This window comes from Phragmites australis, chromosome 16, assembly GCF_958298935.1.
Source record: "Phragmites australis chromosome 16, lpPhrAust1.1, whole genome shotgun sequence".
Classification (NCBI taxonomy): Eukaryota; Viridiplantae; Streptophyta; class Magnoliopsida; order Poales; family Poaceae; genus Phragmites; species Phragmites australis.
In genome coordinates, this window is record NC_084936.1 from 27,519,418 (window position 1) to 27,535,390 (window position 15,973).

The following is a 15,973-nucleotide window of genomic DNA, read 5'->3' on the forward strand; positions in this document are numbered from 1 at the left end:
AAGACAGACAGGACCAACAAATAAACAGATAAGCAGCAGCAAGCTGAAATTCTCCAGCGATTCATGCAACACTCGTGCTCCATTATCAGAAAGACATATCTATGCAACATTCATGCACCGGAGTTAAGCAGTACAAGCAAACCATGATGCCAAAACCAACAGAAATTCATCCATAACTGTCTCAGTCATCAGTTGCATGTGACAATCACTTCAATGTTGCAAGTGAACCAATGTATGCGCTCAGTTTTGAGATGGTACTCCAATTAGGAGCATAGTGAGACCGAACCAAACAAACCTGCTCCTCCTCCTACAGCCAATAAAGAGGACCTTTCTAATTCATTTTTGGAAACTTTTCTAAAAAACTTTTATGTTAAAACTTTTCAGAAAAAAGTTTTAGCTCAAAAAGGAAAACTTTTGAGAAAAAAGTTTACGAGAAATTTTTTTGAAAAAAAAAGTTAACAAGAAAAAGTTTGTATTGGGCGCCGCCGCGGGGACCCATCCTCACGACTGGCCCCTGCATTCCGTCGCCGGGCAGAGCACGAGAAGCGTATGCGTTGCAGCCTTTTGGAATTTGGCAGCCGGGAGTACTAGCTGGGACCTGGGAGCCTGGGATGGGGGACAGAGGCTCCACCGCTCCAGTTTGTGGTGTGTCACCAAGTCAACCGCGGGAAGCTGGTGCTGGCAGCAGTTCGTAGTACGTGCTTGGCACTACGGTGGCGCCATTGCGCGTCTACGTTTGCACCGTGTAGCTGTACGTTTGAATTTTTGGGAGAACCGGTAATGCCATCTGCCGGACAGGCTGTGCGTTAGACTCCCACTCGATTTGAGGTAACCCAAGTCGAGATAGCCGAATGCAAACGCAGGTCCCTCCCAGCACCCGGAGCTCCGGAGACACCATTTGTGCATGTATGCAATTCTGCATCTGCCCCCGGCGGCTGAGCCAAGTGTTTTCTTGGCACTGACCAGCCTGTACAGGTAATAGCCCATGGAGTTTTTTTATATTATTTTTACATTTTCTAATTTAAAAATTAAATAAATAGCTCCTGGATGAATTTTTTTACAGAAATAGACGTCTACCACCATCTCAAAGAGCCAACCCTTTTAAAAGGCAGTAAGGATGTCACTGTGACAAACACAGGCTTTACCGCCCTCTTAGAGTGCGGTTAGCCCTTGCAGCCAACTGAGAGGGCGGTTAGTTATTGTTACCGCAGTGAACAGTACTCAGCGCTCAATTTTCTCTTCCCATATCCTCTGTTCAAAATAGTGGTCTTCTGTTGCTCCAAAAATCTTAAATTACATGTTTCATGATCCATGTGTAACCTATTTTAATTAGATTCACTTAAAAATCATGTGTATAATTTTAACTAAACAATTTTCTCTTCCCATATCCTCTGTTCAAAATAGTGGTCTTCTGTTGCTCCAAAAATCTTAAATTACATTTTTCATGATCCATGTGTAACCTATTTTAATTGGATTCACTTAAAAATCATGTGTATAATTTTAACTAAAATTCTCAAAAAAAATGTTATTTTTATAACTTCTAGAATTTGTTAGCGCATCAAATAAATTTCCAAAAATCTAGAAAAAATCACTAATATTCTTCTTATATGATGGAATAATTTCTAAAATTATTTTCGGCCCTAGTTTTTTATATGTTTGAATTCAAATAGAGTTAGAAGAAGAATATCACATGAAATTATAAAAATACATATAAATGAAGTATTACAAAGGAACTCACTTTTCACCATATAATCTAGGGTTAAAAATGATTTTAGAAATTAATCCATCATATAAGAAGAATATTAGTAAATTTTTCTAGATTTTTGAGAATTTATTTGATGCCCCTAACAATTTCTAGAAGTTATAAAAGTACCTTTTTTTAGAGAATTTTATTTAAATTACACACATGATTTTTAAGTGAATCTAATTAAAATGGGTTGCACATGTATTATGGAATATGTAAAAAAAACTTAAGATTTTTGGAGCAACAGAAGACAACTATTTTGAACAGAGGATATGAAAAGAGAAAAATAAGGGCTAATTACTGTTCACCATGGGAACCATACCTAACCGCTCTCTCAGTTGGTTGCAAGAGCTAACCGCCCTACTTGTCACCGTAGTATCTTTACCACCTTCTAAAAGAATTGCAGTATTTTAAGAGGACGGTAGGCGCTTATTCTGTAAATTTTTTAATCCGAGAGTTATTTATTTAGTTTTTTAAGTTAGAAAATGTAAAAAAAAAAAAAACTCTAGCCCATGCCCATCTGCCTGCCTTGCCGTCGTCTGCTCAGGCCGTCGCCACTCGTTTGTTGCGGCCCACCGGCCACCGCACCGCTGCCTGCCACTCCCCCAAAACCAGACGAAACCAATCAGCGTCCCGCATGGTCCGACCCACAGAAACCGCGGCCCGTGGCCCCGTGCCACGCACAACCTGGTTGGAGCGGCCGCAAAGCAAGGCCGGCGCAATGCACGGGCGCACGCCGGGCACAAGAAAAAGAGAATAAACTGCAAGCCCGCAGGCGCCCGCGCGCCAGGGACATTCGCGGCTACGGCGGCATGCACAGTGCACGGGCGAGCAAGCCACCACTGCGGCCCGTTCGTCACCTGGCCAATTCTCAACGAAGAGCAAGGCTGGCAACAATATTTCCCCTTCTCTGAGTGCCCTCCACCCCAAATCCCCATTCATCACGTCTGCTGTGCTCGGTTCAGACGTTCAGTTAGCATGACAGAAATACTGAAATAGGATCGATCAGTCGCTTTGGAGCTTCGACTGTGATTCTTTCTAGTAGTGGTAAAAGGAGATCAAAAGGTCCATACCCAAAAAATCTTTTTTTACAAAACGTGAAAAAAAAATGAGTTACAAAGACTTTTTCAAGTAACAGCGGAAGCAGTTTGCACTCCAGTAACAACTATTCTCTTCTCCCCACTCTGTAGTCTGTAACTCAGGTGTAACAACAAGCCAAAATTCAAACTTTGGGTTACAGTTTACAAGCAATACTAGTGAGCAAAAATATGCATATCTCGTTAAAAACTTAAAATCCAATCCAACAATGTACTAGAATCCCCCTAGCAACACCCAAACCGGCTTGTCTGCTTGTGATCATCTTTCGAGTCGCCGTCGATGCTTACCCTGTTGAGGGATAGCTCGGCTTTGTAAGAATCGGAGTTCAAGATCTTCCGGCTCACGCTGCTGTAGATCTCCTTGATGACGATCTCGAAAGCCATCTTCACGTTGGTGGAGTCCAGAGCTGAGGTCTCCATGAAGAACAGGCCTTCAGCTTCGGCAAGCGCCTTGCCTTCCTCAACGGGCACTTCACGGATGTTGCCCAAATCGCATTTGTTGCCTACCAACATCTTGGCTATTGTAGTATCAGAATGTGCTGCATTGAGTTTCAAAGATGGTTAATTACTCCAGAAGAATTTTGAAAAATAAAATGTGTTACCATAGACTATCTTTAGGAGACAAGTCGGCGGTACACAAGTGCAAGATATGAATCGTTGTGAATGTGTGATGGACATGCAAGAATTCAAGCAGTGAAGAGGCAACAACTAAAAGTAACAGAATTATACATAGTTACATCTGATGGTATGAGATACAACATACATCTCAGGAGAAGGTATTACAGAATAGGGTTCATTGCTTTGGAACAATCTGGACTAGGATTACAATCTCAACCAAACATCATTGAACCTTTCCAGTCAGTGCAAGGAAATAGAAAATTCAAGGTTGTCATTAGTAGCATGAATGGTACAAGAAAGTAAGAAATCAACACTGAGATGTTTATCATGTATGATCTTCAGACAAGAATAGTGTCGTCTTGAGCCACTCTTAAATGAATTTCCAACAGTTACCATCCACGCAAGCTCACTTCTTCAACATCCAAAGGTAGTGCAGACGAGCATCAATTGTTTTAGAGGATCAAGGAAAGTTTTTTCAAATAGTACCACAACATATATAACTTAGTATGCAAGATTCATGCTGATACTGTGATATATAGGCCACAGGACAAAAACTGATACAGTTTGTAAGTGCTACGAAAATTTTCATGCTCAATAAAAGTGCAACTCAGTATCTTGGATGTCTTTGTTCTGCATTACTATAATAGCTTCCTCTTGTACCTAGCTTCCTCTTGTACCAGGCTTCCCATGTACACAAAAGGAACGAGTCTAGACAGTGCACTTATTCCATGGTTGTGACAATTAAATGCTCATAACCTGTCTGTCCCCAAGAGGAATGAAATGGTCATACGCAAGAATAAAGGATTCAAATGCAAAGTGAACTTCTAAGAGAGCTACAGTGACTGAAGCCATGCTACATTGCGATCGTTTGATAAGAACCATGTGACAAGGAATAGCAGCCACGCAGTTGCAGGCATGCAGCAAGCCAGCAAGCATGTACGTGAAGCATAATCAGAGTAATCTGAGCATTGAGCTCACGCATCAAGACATCTCTAGAGACCCTAGCTGATTATAATCACTTAGACACAGAATTATAAGCAACCAGACAACAAGTAAACACCTTAAACAGAAACAGCTTCCAACTTTGTAAATCTGTAACCGGGGATATGTTGCCACAAAATTTAGTCTACTACTTCACTCCCAAATCCGAAGCTAGTAGATTGCACAATAATTCTGATCAAAGTCCTACACAGTCGTTCCTGAAATATTCCCCAACAAGTCTAGCATCAGGATTCAGATCCAGACCAGGGCGCCCAACCCATCAAGCGTAGCAACTAGCATTAGCAATGCCCTCTTACTATCAAAAGAACACCTAATCCAATCACCAGCAAGGCATCTAGCTACAAGCTACATGAGCCAAAAATGTCGGCCCTGATCCCAAATTCGTCACTGGACTCTGCAACCAGCTTTGATGCTTCACTAAACCACCTGTCCCTTTCCACCGAAACCACTCAGATCTACACGATCCTAGCGTATCAATCCAAACCAACGTGCAGGTATCAAGCAAACGAGAGCTTGTTTAAGTAAACGAAGCTGTATAGAAAGGAGCAGAGCACGTACTGTTGAGCTCCTGGAGCCATCGGCCGACGCTGTCGAAGGTGGAGCGGCGCGAGATGTCGTAGACGAGGAGCGCGCCGAAGGCGCCGCGGTAGTAGGCGGAGGTGACGGCGCGGAAGCGCTCCTGCCCGGCGGTGTCCCAGATCTGGGCCTTGACCTCCTTGCCATCGATGTCCATGGACTGCGTCTGGAACTCGACCCCGATGGTGGCCTTGGAGTGGAGGTTAAACTCGTTGCGTGCGTACCGCGAGAGAAGGTTGCTCTTCCCCACCGCGCTGTCCCCGATGATCACCACCTTGAAGAGGTACTCCTCCGCCTCGCCATCCGACTCGTCCCCCATCGCCTCTTCCCCTCTCCTCTCTCTCTCTGCTTCACCCTCTAGACTCTAGCAGCCTAGCAGCCACGGCTCGCCGTGTCGTCGTCGTTCTCGGCACGGGCGAGCGAGCGGGCGGCTTCGGAGAGAGGCTGGAAATGCGCGAGATTTGTAGCGTTTCGGGCGCTCTCGCGCGATGGGTTTTGACCGAACGCGCACGCACGCAGGTCGTCGGGTTGGGTCGGCACGGGGGCGCCTCCACTCGCGGCGTGGTGGGGTGGGGTGGGGTGGCGAGGGAGGCGAGACGAGTGGGAGACTAGTGCGGCGCACGGCGGTGGAGGCCGGCCGCGAGTCCAAGGCGCACGCCGCACGCGCGGCTGATTCGGGGAGGGGGTGGCTGACGGGTGGGGCTGCGGGGTTCGGGACGCGCTCGGCGGTGGGATCGGCTGGGAGCGGTGTAGTGCGCGTCACGCCCGCTTTCCCTTAACTTGCGGTGAGTTGGCGCCTCGTTGTCTGCTGGGGGGAATCTGGGGGCCGGTACCGGGGGTGGCGGCGGGAAATGTAACTGTGCAATGTGTTTGCGCATGGAACGAGATCCTTCGACTGAGTAGTGTATGGGTGGACAAGTCTGACATTACAGTATCCTTGTGAGTAGTAAAAAATTCATCATTGTACGTCCCTGTATTACTGTAGCGCATTATTTGCGCCTCTGATATTGCTCCAGCCATGTCAGAGTAATCAATTTTGTTGCGCAGTACAGTCTATCTTAATCGTTGATTTTTTTATCTAATTTATTTATTTTTTATTTATTCATTCAATATGAACTTTAATATAAATGAATCGTCTTAATAAGACATATGTCTACCTGTCATTGTGAAAATTTTCCTTCCGGGTGGCTGCCGTTGGCCGGGCTGCACTCGAAGTCACTTGGCGGACTAGGGGCATGCATGCAGTAGCGACGTACAAGGATCGGTGGCGCACGAACTCGTACGTTCAGGTGGCAATAGGGGAGCTAGAGCAATGGAGATACAGAGACGGCGAGCCGAGGGTGCGCATGGATCTAAGAGTAATGGTGGGTGTGCACTGTATAGACAACCAACAGACTACATCACTACAGAGGATAGGGTGGCAGGGGCCGGGAGAAAGTCGGCAACTATATATACTTCGCCACTTTGGTGATGAATGCATCATTCGAAATATCAAAAACCATTCATGTATTTGTCAATGTGTCATCTTTCTTTTCTTTTTTCTTTTTGAGGAAGATGTGTCACCTTTCTCAACAAGGAAAACTTACCAGTTACCATTCCAAGCGAGAGGGAATGAACTCAAGGAAGATATACTAGCAGTGAGCCAGTGACAAACTGACAAAACCGTAGCAATAAAACCATTCCCAAATAAACAAGTAGCAGATCAAGGACACGACATGACAACAACAAACATCTAGCAGAGAGAGCCCTGAAGATAGACAAGCATTATTGATCACCAATAGTTCATCACAGCTACAACTATAGCAGTAGGTCGCCACCGCATTTATTCAAGGACGACGGCCGGCGGATGTCCATGTCATGCGTGCATGTACTCCCAACTCCAAAACAAGCCCTGCGTAGTAGTCACAGATAGATGCATCTCCGCTCGATCACCGGCCTATGTATGGCAGATGCATTTGTAGTGGTAGGCGCTGTTGATCGGGTCGCTGGCGTCGATGGGGACCTCCCGGACGCTGCACCTGTGCCGGCAGCCCCGGCACTCGTTGTAGGTGCACGTCGGAGCCCTCGACCCGACCAGCATCCTCCTCCCTCCAGTCGTCTGCTCCTTCAACACCGCCGTCCAACCACGGGAGTCTTCCAATCTCCGTAAGCCCTAAGGCATGCGTACATTCAGAGGAAGCAGCAGTATATATATAAGCATATGTAGTGTAAACAAGATCAGCCAAAGATTATCAGAGAGCATGCATAAATGCAAATGGGTGTTGCTTTTTTCTATGCGTCTGTTTTTTCTTTTTTCTTTTAGTGACGGCTATGCAGCTATCTTCAACCTCCCATCCTATCCCGTCCTACCTCGTGCGCTTCTGCCTCCCGTCCAACCCTATCCACGCTAACCTGATAAATTCATGCTCTTCCGCCTCACCCTAGCCCATCGGCCGCCCTCCGCCACCTCACCGCTCCGTCTTTTCCGCTGGATCAACCTATCTCTCTCAAAGCTTCCTCTAAAACCGGCGACGAAGGACCTCCCTCCCCTCCCGAATCAATCCACCGCAGGGAAACCTCACCGGCGCGTGGTGATGGGCGTCTGAAATCTAGCAAGCGCGAATGCAAATAGACACCAGCCATCACCTGCAGCTGTTCTGTCTGCAGGAGATCACTCGGCGGCGAGCATGGCCGAGCAGCTACGACGACGTCACCTGTTTGCATGTATAGTGTTAGAGAGAGAAATAGGTAGAGATGATCGAATCAGGCCAACCTATGTCTCGAGATCGAAAATCCACTGTGATTTGGAGTTTAGGAGAAGCAGTATCAGAGTACCAATCACAAGTGCAGCCACAATGAGGAGACGGTACAACAACACACAACGCAGCTGCTGCTTGCTTCCCGCTGCCGCGGCCATCTTGCTTTTCCGGTATGTGTGTACTCCGGCAGATCCTATAGCTAGCTAGCTGGACGTGAAGAACAATTGAGGCGTATATATATACTCCAGAGAGATGCCGCGTGTTGCAGGGAGAAGATGAGAGAGATGGTGAGGAAAAAAAGGCAAAGGCCCCGGTCCGGGACTCCGGGCATTTCATGCATGCATGGCATCAGCAGTCAGCAGACGTACTGGGCCAGCGCATATATAGTTCACGATTTGTAAGTTGTATGGTTCCAGCAGCTTCCTGAAATTACAGAAGCGCCCACCGCTGCATGCATATGCATGCACTCGCCTCAAATGGAAATTTTCACTAGTCATTACACATATGGCTTGTCACAACAGCTAATTACATTATGGTTCGTGTTAAAGAGATAGATAAAAAAATTATAATATAGGTAAGGAGAATTAACGAATAAAATGTTAGATAAATATGTTTACAAGTCTCTGTGGATTTACATTTTTCCCATCACCTACTTAGATATCTACACCAGCAATTGGATGCTTTTGGTCACGACCTTCATATATCTTCTCATCCATTCAGATTCATGGATTTAGGTCCACTAATTTTAAACTTTTTCAAGGGTCTGTTTTTTACATGTGCCTTTCCACTGCGCGATCTACTTTGAAGATCTTTTGAAGTACGAAAGGAGAGTCGAACTTCTACCGACTCCTTACATACATAAAGTTTTGCTATTATACTACAAGCCCGTTCGCAATATTCAGTGTCTGTTTGAACTAGATTCCTAAAATTTCCTAGAGTCTTCCTCCTCTTCCAATCAGGTCCTAAAGAGTGTAAAGGGATATATGACAGCTGCAGTTCTGCAATGGATCTAGGCCCATGCATGTCCACAAATACGCAGGAACGTCCGTGAAATATCTACAATAGCTTTTGGTTAGGTTGACTGTTGCTCTACAGAAATGTAAAAGATTTTCTCCGTAAAGCAACGTCAGTGGTCCGACATGAAAACAAGTGTGTACTACCTTTGTTCTTAAATATATGTCGTTATAGGATACGTGCAGTTAAACTTTAAAAACTTTAATTATTAATATACACACAATTATTGGTATTTAATATATGAAAGTGATAGTAGTGAATTTATCATAAAAAATATTTTGACATCATCTAATTTTTATTAACTTTTATCAAGAATTAGTTGTCAAAAATAATAGTTAAACATATTTATTAGAGACTGTATTGATGTACTAAACGATAAGTAAAAGAGAATAAATATGGTATCAATGTGATCTACAGAAACCCCTTTGTTGCCCCTGTTAGCTACACGGGTGGCTAGCAGTTGTGCTTACATCAAGAGGTTAATTTCTTTACCATCTACAGAGATGAAAGATATAGTCCATGCTGGATTCACTGGTCCTATGGTGAGAAAACGAACATGCTAGGTCCGACAACAAAAGGCTGAGAATAGTAGGATATGTCTCACGTTCGGATCCTGCATATCAAACATGGAGAACGAATATATAAATATAAAATGGCTAACAAGGGGCGAAACCAGATTCAAACCGAGGAGCACGCGTGGCTACTGTTCACAAAATACTGTTCATCTACTGTTCATCACAGTGACACTTTTAGATGGAAGGGGGTGCATGTGCACCCACCAGGCTTCGCTCCTATCTCTAACCATATTCCCTTCATTTTATTCTCTTTTCGATTTACTTTCTCGTTCCTATTCTCTTTATTTTCTCTCATCTTCAACAACTTCACTTCGAGCGGAATCGCGAAGGAAAGAGAGAGAATCCTATCCTGAAGGGGAATGATCCTGAGAATCCTTTCGTAACAGGAACTGTGAAGGAAAATCGTTAGAGCGCTGAAAGGAACGAAAATCTCTTCACGACGAGATTTTCACCCACGATAGGAATCCCTTGGGCGTGATCTAACACACACTAATGGTTACACCGTCAAGTCTGGTCCACTGAGAGATCATGCATCAGTGACGTTGCTATTGTCTAAAGCTCATTCCTGCGAGCATGTATAGTGGGCAATGAGAACGGTTAATTGTCACATATTGTTCTTAATTTTCATGGTGAAGGGATAAAAATATAGTTATTTTTTAGGGATCAGTGCCAATTAAATTATAAGCATGAGCTAGTAGTATTTTCCTGGTGAGGTAAAGAGATGCTAAGATAGACATATGCGCATGCGCTTGCTCGCTCCATGGTGTGCCTACGGGTGATTGAGGGGTTGCATTTCCTTTCGTGCCCATATATTGTGCCCAACTATCCATAAACCAGCCAAAGAAAAGATAGGCATGTGTTATACAAGTGTTTATCGCTTAACTATCCTGCTCAGTTTTTCATTTTTCAACGTTGCAAATTCAACCAGCCAAAGAAAAAGATAGACATGTGTTATACAAGTGTTCACTGCTTAACTATCCGCTTAAGCATCCTGCTCAGTTTTTCATTTTTCAACGTTGCAAATTCAGTATTTCCCAGTTGATTGATTTTTACCCTGCGATGGTTAAACAGCGAGCTGCGATGAGACTCGAATGATTCAACGTGCATGCATGTGTCACATGTCCCGAGACAAGGGGCTCGAGAACGTACTTCTCCTGGATGGTGGAACCAACAAGAAGAAAGCTCCAAACCCGGGGCGGCGCAAGGGCCGACGCCACGCCAATGACACCATACGTTCCACGTGACTCGGCCGGGTACGGTCGCGGAGACGAAAGAAACCAGCCGAATCCCTGCAGAGATCGGAGACCCGGCCCGGGAGCCTGAGACTGCGCCGCTGCAACATCTGCACCGCGCTGCCAGCATGGCCACCGGACTTTCCAGATCGCTCGCAGCACAGGCAGAGCGAAACACGTCCCCATCCCCCTCGCGCGTTCACCGGCAGTGCGATCTGGAAATAGAGCCAGATATTCTCTCTCCCTCTTATTTTTCCTTTTTTTTTCTTCTCTTTTTCTTCATCCTCTCCCTCATTCATGACAAAAAAAAAATTGAGAGGCTTCAGAGGAGCTTTCATTAGCTGCAAATAGAGCTAGGACTTGGTCATGCCATTTCTGGTCACCCACGGCACGATATTTTGGTATGGTTTAAAGCACGGCACAGCATGGTGTTTTGGCACGGTTCAAAATACGGCATGACACAAAATATTTTGAATCGGGTCGGCACGGCACGAACACGAGGGTCATGCTGTGCTTAGAACCTTGGCATGGTGGGCATACCGGCACGACACGAAAAGGACACGGCACAATCTGAATGATCATTTTCTCGTATTTATCTTCTAATCTTTTTGATACAAAGCGTGAGACACTAAGGCTCTGTTTGTTTCGTGAGAGATGATAAGAGATAAATATGTAAGTATGAGACACACAAGTGTGAGATGATAAGAGATAAATGTATAAACATTGTCAGGCGATATGGAGCATCAATCGATATGGAGCATCAAAGAGAGATGTGTGAGTGGGTAAGAGATAAATATGTAAACATTGTCAGTTGATATGGAGCAGGGTCATACCTGGGCCAGCATAGTACGATGACGGCACGATGTGCCAAGGGCCGTGCTTGGGCCTTCCTGAAGTTGATTCGTGCCAACATGACATGACACGATGAGTCGATTGTGCCTATTGAGCATGACACGACGTGGTACGATGCATGACGAGGCCGGGCCGGGCCGGCACGGCCCAGGTCCCAGCTCTAGCTGCAAAGCAGTAGAAGGGCTGGAGCCCTCCACTCTTGGATCCGCCCCTGTTCACCCAGCTACAGATGCAGTGAAGTACAGTGTAGCGCCTGCAATGTGCAGTGACCACCTTCTAGCGAGGGCGGTGGCAGAGCAAAATGTCGGGCACCCCCCGCTGAAAGGATCGAATGACCCAAGGGGGGTGAATTGGGAAATTAAAAACTTCTACCGAAAACTAAAAAAAATAGCAATCTTAGCCTATATGAAAAGAAATACGACAAATAAGTTAGAAGAATGCAACTAAATAAGCAAGCAAAGACATTAAGAAAATACGAAATTGAAAGCTTACAAGAATGTAAATGCTCGAATTAAATTGTGAAATAGTAAAGAAATGGATAAGAGAATACCAGATTTTTCCGAGGTATCGAGGAGTTGGCACTCCCCTAGTCCTCATTGAAGTATCCACCAAGGATATTGCTCCCCCTTGAGTCACTAATACTTAAGTGCTCCCTCATGATTGTCACTTTTCCATCTCCAGATTGACGAGCATCAAACCAAGTACATAGCTATTTCTGGGGCTCCCACAAGAACTCCAAGTGCTCATCTAGACACCACCAATCACCAAAGACCGGCTAGATGTTGCCAATCACTAAGAGTAACAAGCCAATAGCTTCACTTGACCAATATCAAACCTAGACTACAGCTAGATGCACACTTGCTACTCTTCAAGCACTAATGATGTCCTTAATCTTCAATCAGAGACTTAGAAATCAACTCAAGTGCTATATCTTGCTTCTTGATGATGCACACAGTGTATGGACTCCTCTGGGATGCGAGAGAGATAAATAAAACCAAGCGAAGAGGTATTTATAGGCTATATATCCAAATTAGTCTTTGCCTAACCACCCATTTTTTCTGTTAACAGTTTAACACCGAATAATCCGGTGAATATCTCCTTACTCACACCGGACAATCCGGTGAGTACAAACTTCCATTTCTACTGTGCCAGCTGTCATTAGCTGTTACTGCTATGAAATAGTCCGATGACATCATCCGGTGAACACCGGGCCATCATGTGCGTACAAACAAGCTAAATTTTCCCGTTGCAACCCTCTCTATTAGATATGCTCCGGTGATGATTTAATTGCTATCACCGGACTATCCGGTGGATTAAACTTCTTTTGCTCTCAAAATCTTGTCTGTTAGATAAGCTCCAGTGTACACACTTGTCCATCACCAGACTATCCGATGAGTGGAACTCCTTCAAACCAACCGAAACAACCCTCTCTGAAAATATTGCTTTGGTGATCCATTCTTGCCTTAACCGGACCATCCGATGAACTGAGCTTCAAAATTCTTGCCTTGGAATCACCTCTAGAATAATTAGTCCGGTGTAGTTATCATTGCATCGCCGGATAATCCGATGAGTTTAACTTCAATTTTTCCTATCAATGCCCCTTCTGCTGAAAATAGACTGGTGCTCCCACACTATCACCGGACTATCCGGTGTAATAATTCTAACAATTTTGCCCACGTGTCACCTAGAAAATCATCCGATGATTACATCACTTTGTTCATCAGAGCTTCCGATGCATATAGAGTGTTTTCTGTCTTGAGATAATTATATGCTCTAGTGAGATCACTTAACATAGACCGGATCATCTGGTGAAGTAAATTTTCTCTTAGCTCGTCCAATTCAAACTTTCTTGAGCTCTAGGTTCTCGATATGTCAACTATGGACTTCTATGAGCTACATAGTGCTAGAATTTCACAAGTGTGCATCAAACCAAGTCTAGACTCACTAGGTCATGCTACTACTTTTAACCCTCTTTTTATAGTACGATCAAAAGACTAAAGAAAAATAACATATACTACTCTAAATATCATTCATCTCCTTTGTGACACTTAAAACTAGAAGATCCTTAATCTTGATACACAAGTCCTTTTATCATCCACATAATCGCCTTAGGGGCCAAGAATACACAATTATCGTTATGAACTAAATTTTTTATTCCATTCAAAACAAATTGTTAGTCATAATGATATGGTTGTCATTAATCACCGAAATACTTACCACTTACCTAGCGGCCTAGATGCTACACCCGCAGCTCGTCTGATGTCTATAAGACATGCAATATACTAGACCCGAGATATGGCATTAGATCTCTGGCAAATACTCCATCATAAGAGCATTGAAAAGTCGAGACCTTGTCAACTCGTGTGGGAGAAACCTCCCGTAGGATGGATCAAATGTAATATTGATGGTGCGTTATATGAGAACTTTACTGGTACAACGGGTTGTGTGGTTCAAGATGAGTATGGAGACTCTTATAGCGCAACTGTTATTTGATATGCGAATGCACGTAGTGCATTGGCTATGGAGGCGATGGCCTACATAGATGTTTTATTGTTCGCTATTCGTAGGGAGGTAATGAAGACGTTTATGGAGATGAATAGCAAAATACTCGCTGATTTTTGGAACAACTTTCAGCAATGGAGTTCTAAGATTTCGTTAATCCTCAATGGTATAAGGAGATTAGCAGGAGAGTTTTAAATTTTACTATTTTTTATGCTAATTGTATTTATAATAAAGCTGCACATTTATATGGAAAAAAGTATCATGTATTAAGGTTAGCAATGAGGGGCATATTTTAGCACCGGGTATAAGAGTATTAGCTTTTAAATTGTAATAATACTAAAAACTAGTAAATGAAGCTCTTTTGATTAAAATGAAAAACGTCGTCCCACGGAGCCGCGGCGGTGGAGGCGACTGATTCGACGTGAAATGTGCGTTCTGTGTGTGAAGTGCAGGGGGAGACAACGCATGAAGGAGGTCACATTCTCAGCTTCGGCAAGCGCATTTCCTGCGAACCCAGCCGTCACGCGTCGCTCTGACGCTCCATCGTCAGCGGAGGCAAAATGAACGCGCGGCACCGCTAATGGCTGCTTGATGCGGTATGGTCTCATCGCTTGGTTCGGGCAAGGACTTTTTATTATTTTAGCCTTTTTAAAACTAATATTTTAATAATAGCCTGCCGAAACTTAAATTTTCAGAAACTAGCCCTTTTATCACGCTAAAGTGCCTGGCGTGACTCCCTAACTTAGTCACGCTATATTCATTGGCGTGACCAAAGTAGCCACGCTGGCGAAAACCCCGACACCTTTACACGTCGGCTCGACGTGGCAGCTTGAGTCACGCCAAATTGGTTGACTAATAAACTTTAAATTCCGTATGTTCAAACATGGCTAAGTGCTATGGCTACCCACAGCCTTCGAGACTACAGGGTGAATTAAGCATTTTGAAACATACATTTAAATTAGGAAATAATTTCCAATTTTGTTGAAAGTAGGCAATTTATAACATTAATGTTCTTAGGTTTAAGCCATGAAATATGTTCATCAAAAATCTATACACAATTTAGGTTACATTGAATGAAACAGTGGTAACCATTATCCATGAGTAGTTTAACTGTGGATTGGAATGAGCCATCCGATGGTGATTACACGATAGAACTTTTAGCATAAAATGACAACACATCTGTCGTGACAAGATTATCCGAATATATTCTGGATGACAAAACAGAAAAGGTCCATAGACTTGATTTTGTACTATTGGATCAAGAGGTATCCATAAACATTAGGTACTTTAGAAAAAATAAAAGAGTATACATCATTTACAATAATTTTCTATGCAAATGTATAGGAAAATGCAATGGAAGCTCAAGTGCCACAACGCCATGTAGATCAATTCAAGCCACACCTTAGAGAAGGAGTTGTATATTTCATAAAGTTTTTCCAAGTGTTCCTAGCTAAGAATAATTATCGAGCAGTTGACCACATATACATGATAAAATTCATGGGTCACACTGAGGTAATTGAATTCTCTGGTGCTTCTCCAATGTTCCCCAAATATGCATATACTCTAGCATCCTTTGATACATTAAGGACCAGAATTAATTACACTAGAGACATGTCAGGTAACTATATATTCATTTATATATTACATCTATCATTGCTAATATACATTTTATCTATTGTAATACCATCATATAACTTTAATAAAATAACATATAATCTAACATTATACAGACACAATAGGACAAGGGGTCTCTATTGAACCTGCTACAACAACATATGTCAAAGGTATTAAGAAGACAATACGACACCTCTACATTTCGGATGGCAGATATAACTACATAAAATAACTTATTGTAATTTATTTACCAATCTTTACTCTTTTTCATTTATTCTTTCTCTTTAGTCTACTTATTTAAAGTTTATTAGTCTTCCTAAAAATTATGTATGTGGTTCGGCTAAAACATATTCTGAACTATCCATACAATAAATTTGGTATGGTTTAGACCGCAAATGGCAATTCTTTT

At 43.4% G+C, this 15,973-nt stretch overlaps 2 protein-coding genes across 2 annotated transcripts; both read right to left on the bottom strand.

Moving 5' to 3' along the window:
- Window positions 1-2,817: 2,817 nt before the first annotated feature.
- On the bottom strand, window positions 2,818-5,726 carry LOC133896256 (ras-related protein RABA5c-like). The gene is made up of 2 exons (XM_062336828.1): window positions 5,020-5,726; window positions 2,818-3,380 (listed from the first exon to the last, which is right to left on the bottom strand). The coding sequence occupies exons 1-2, from the start codon at window positions 5,354-5,356 to the stop codon at window positions 3,067-3,069; spliced, it is 651 nt and encodes a 216-aa protein (XP_062192812.1). The 5' UTR covers window positions 5,357-5,726; the 3' UTR covers window positions 2,818-3,066.
- A 903-nt stretch (window positions 5,727-6,629) lies between these two features.
- LOC133896423 (EPIDERMAL PATTERNING FACTOR-like protein 9) lies at window positions 6,630-8,047 on the bottom strand. Its single transcript, XM_062337024.1, has 3 exons — window positions 7,852-8,047; window positions 7,663-7,730; window positions 6,630-7,189 (listed from the first exon to the last, which is right to left on the bottom strand). The coding sequence occupies exons 1-3, from the start codon at window positions 7,931-7,933 to the stop codon at window positions 6,974-6,976; spliced, it is 366 nt and encodes a 121-aa protein (XP_062193008.1). The 5' UTR covers window positions 7,934-8,047; the 3' UTR covers window positions 6,630-6,973.
- Between the last annotated feature and the right edge of the window lie 7,926 nt (window positions 8,048-15,973).

Bases quoted from the DNA above. Each gene is read 5' to 3' on its own strand.
- LOC133896256 (XM_062336828.1), bottom strand. From the start codon at position 5,356: ATGGGGGACGAGTCGGATGGCGAGGCGGAGGAGTACCTCTTCAAGGTG. The intron at 3,381-5,019 runs GTACGTGCTCTG...AACTCAATGCAG, and splicing joins ATGGCTCCAGGAGCTCAACA to CACATTCTGATACTACAATA.
- LOC133896423 (XM_062337024.1), bottom strand. From the start codon at position 7,933: ATGGCCGCGGCAGCGGGAAGCAAGCAGCAGCTGCGTTGTGTGTTGTTG. The intron at 7,731-7,851 runs GTACTCTGATAC...ACATGCAAACAG, and splicing joins TGTGGCTGCACTTGTGATTG to GTGACGTCGTCGTAGCTGCT. The intron at 7,190-7,662 runs GTGATGGCTGGT...CGCATGCCTTAG, and splicing joins TGCAGACAGAACAGCTGCAG to GGCTTACGGAGATTGGAAGA.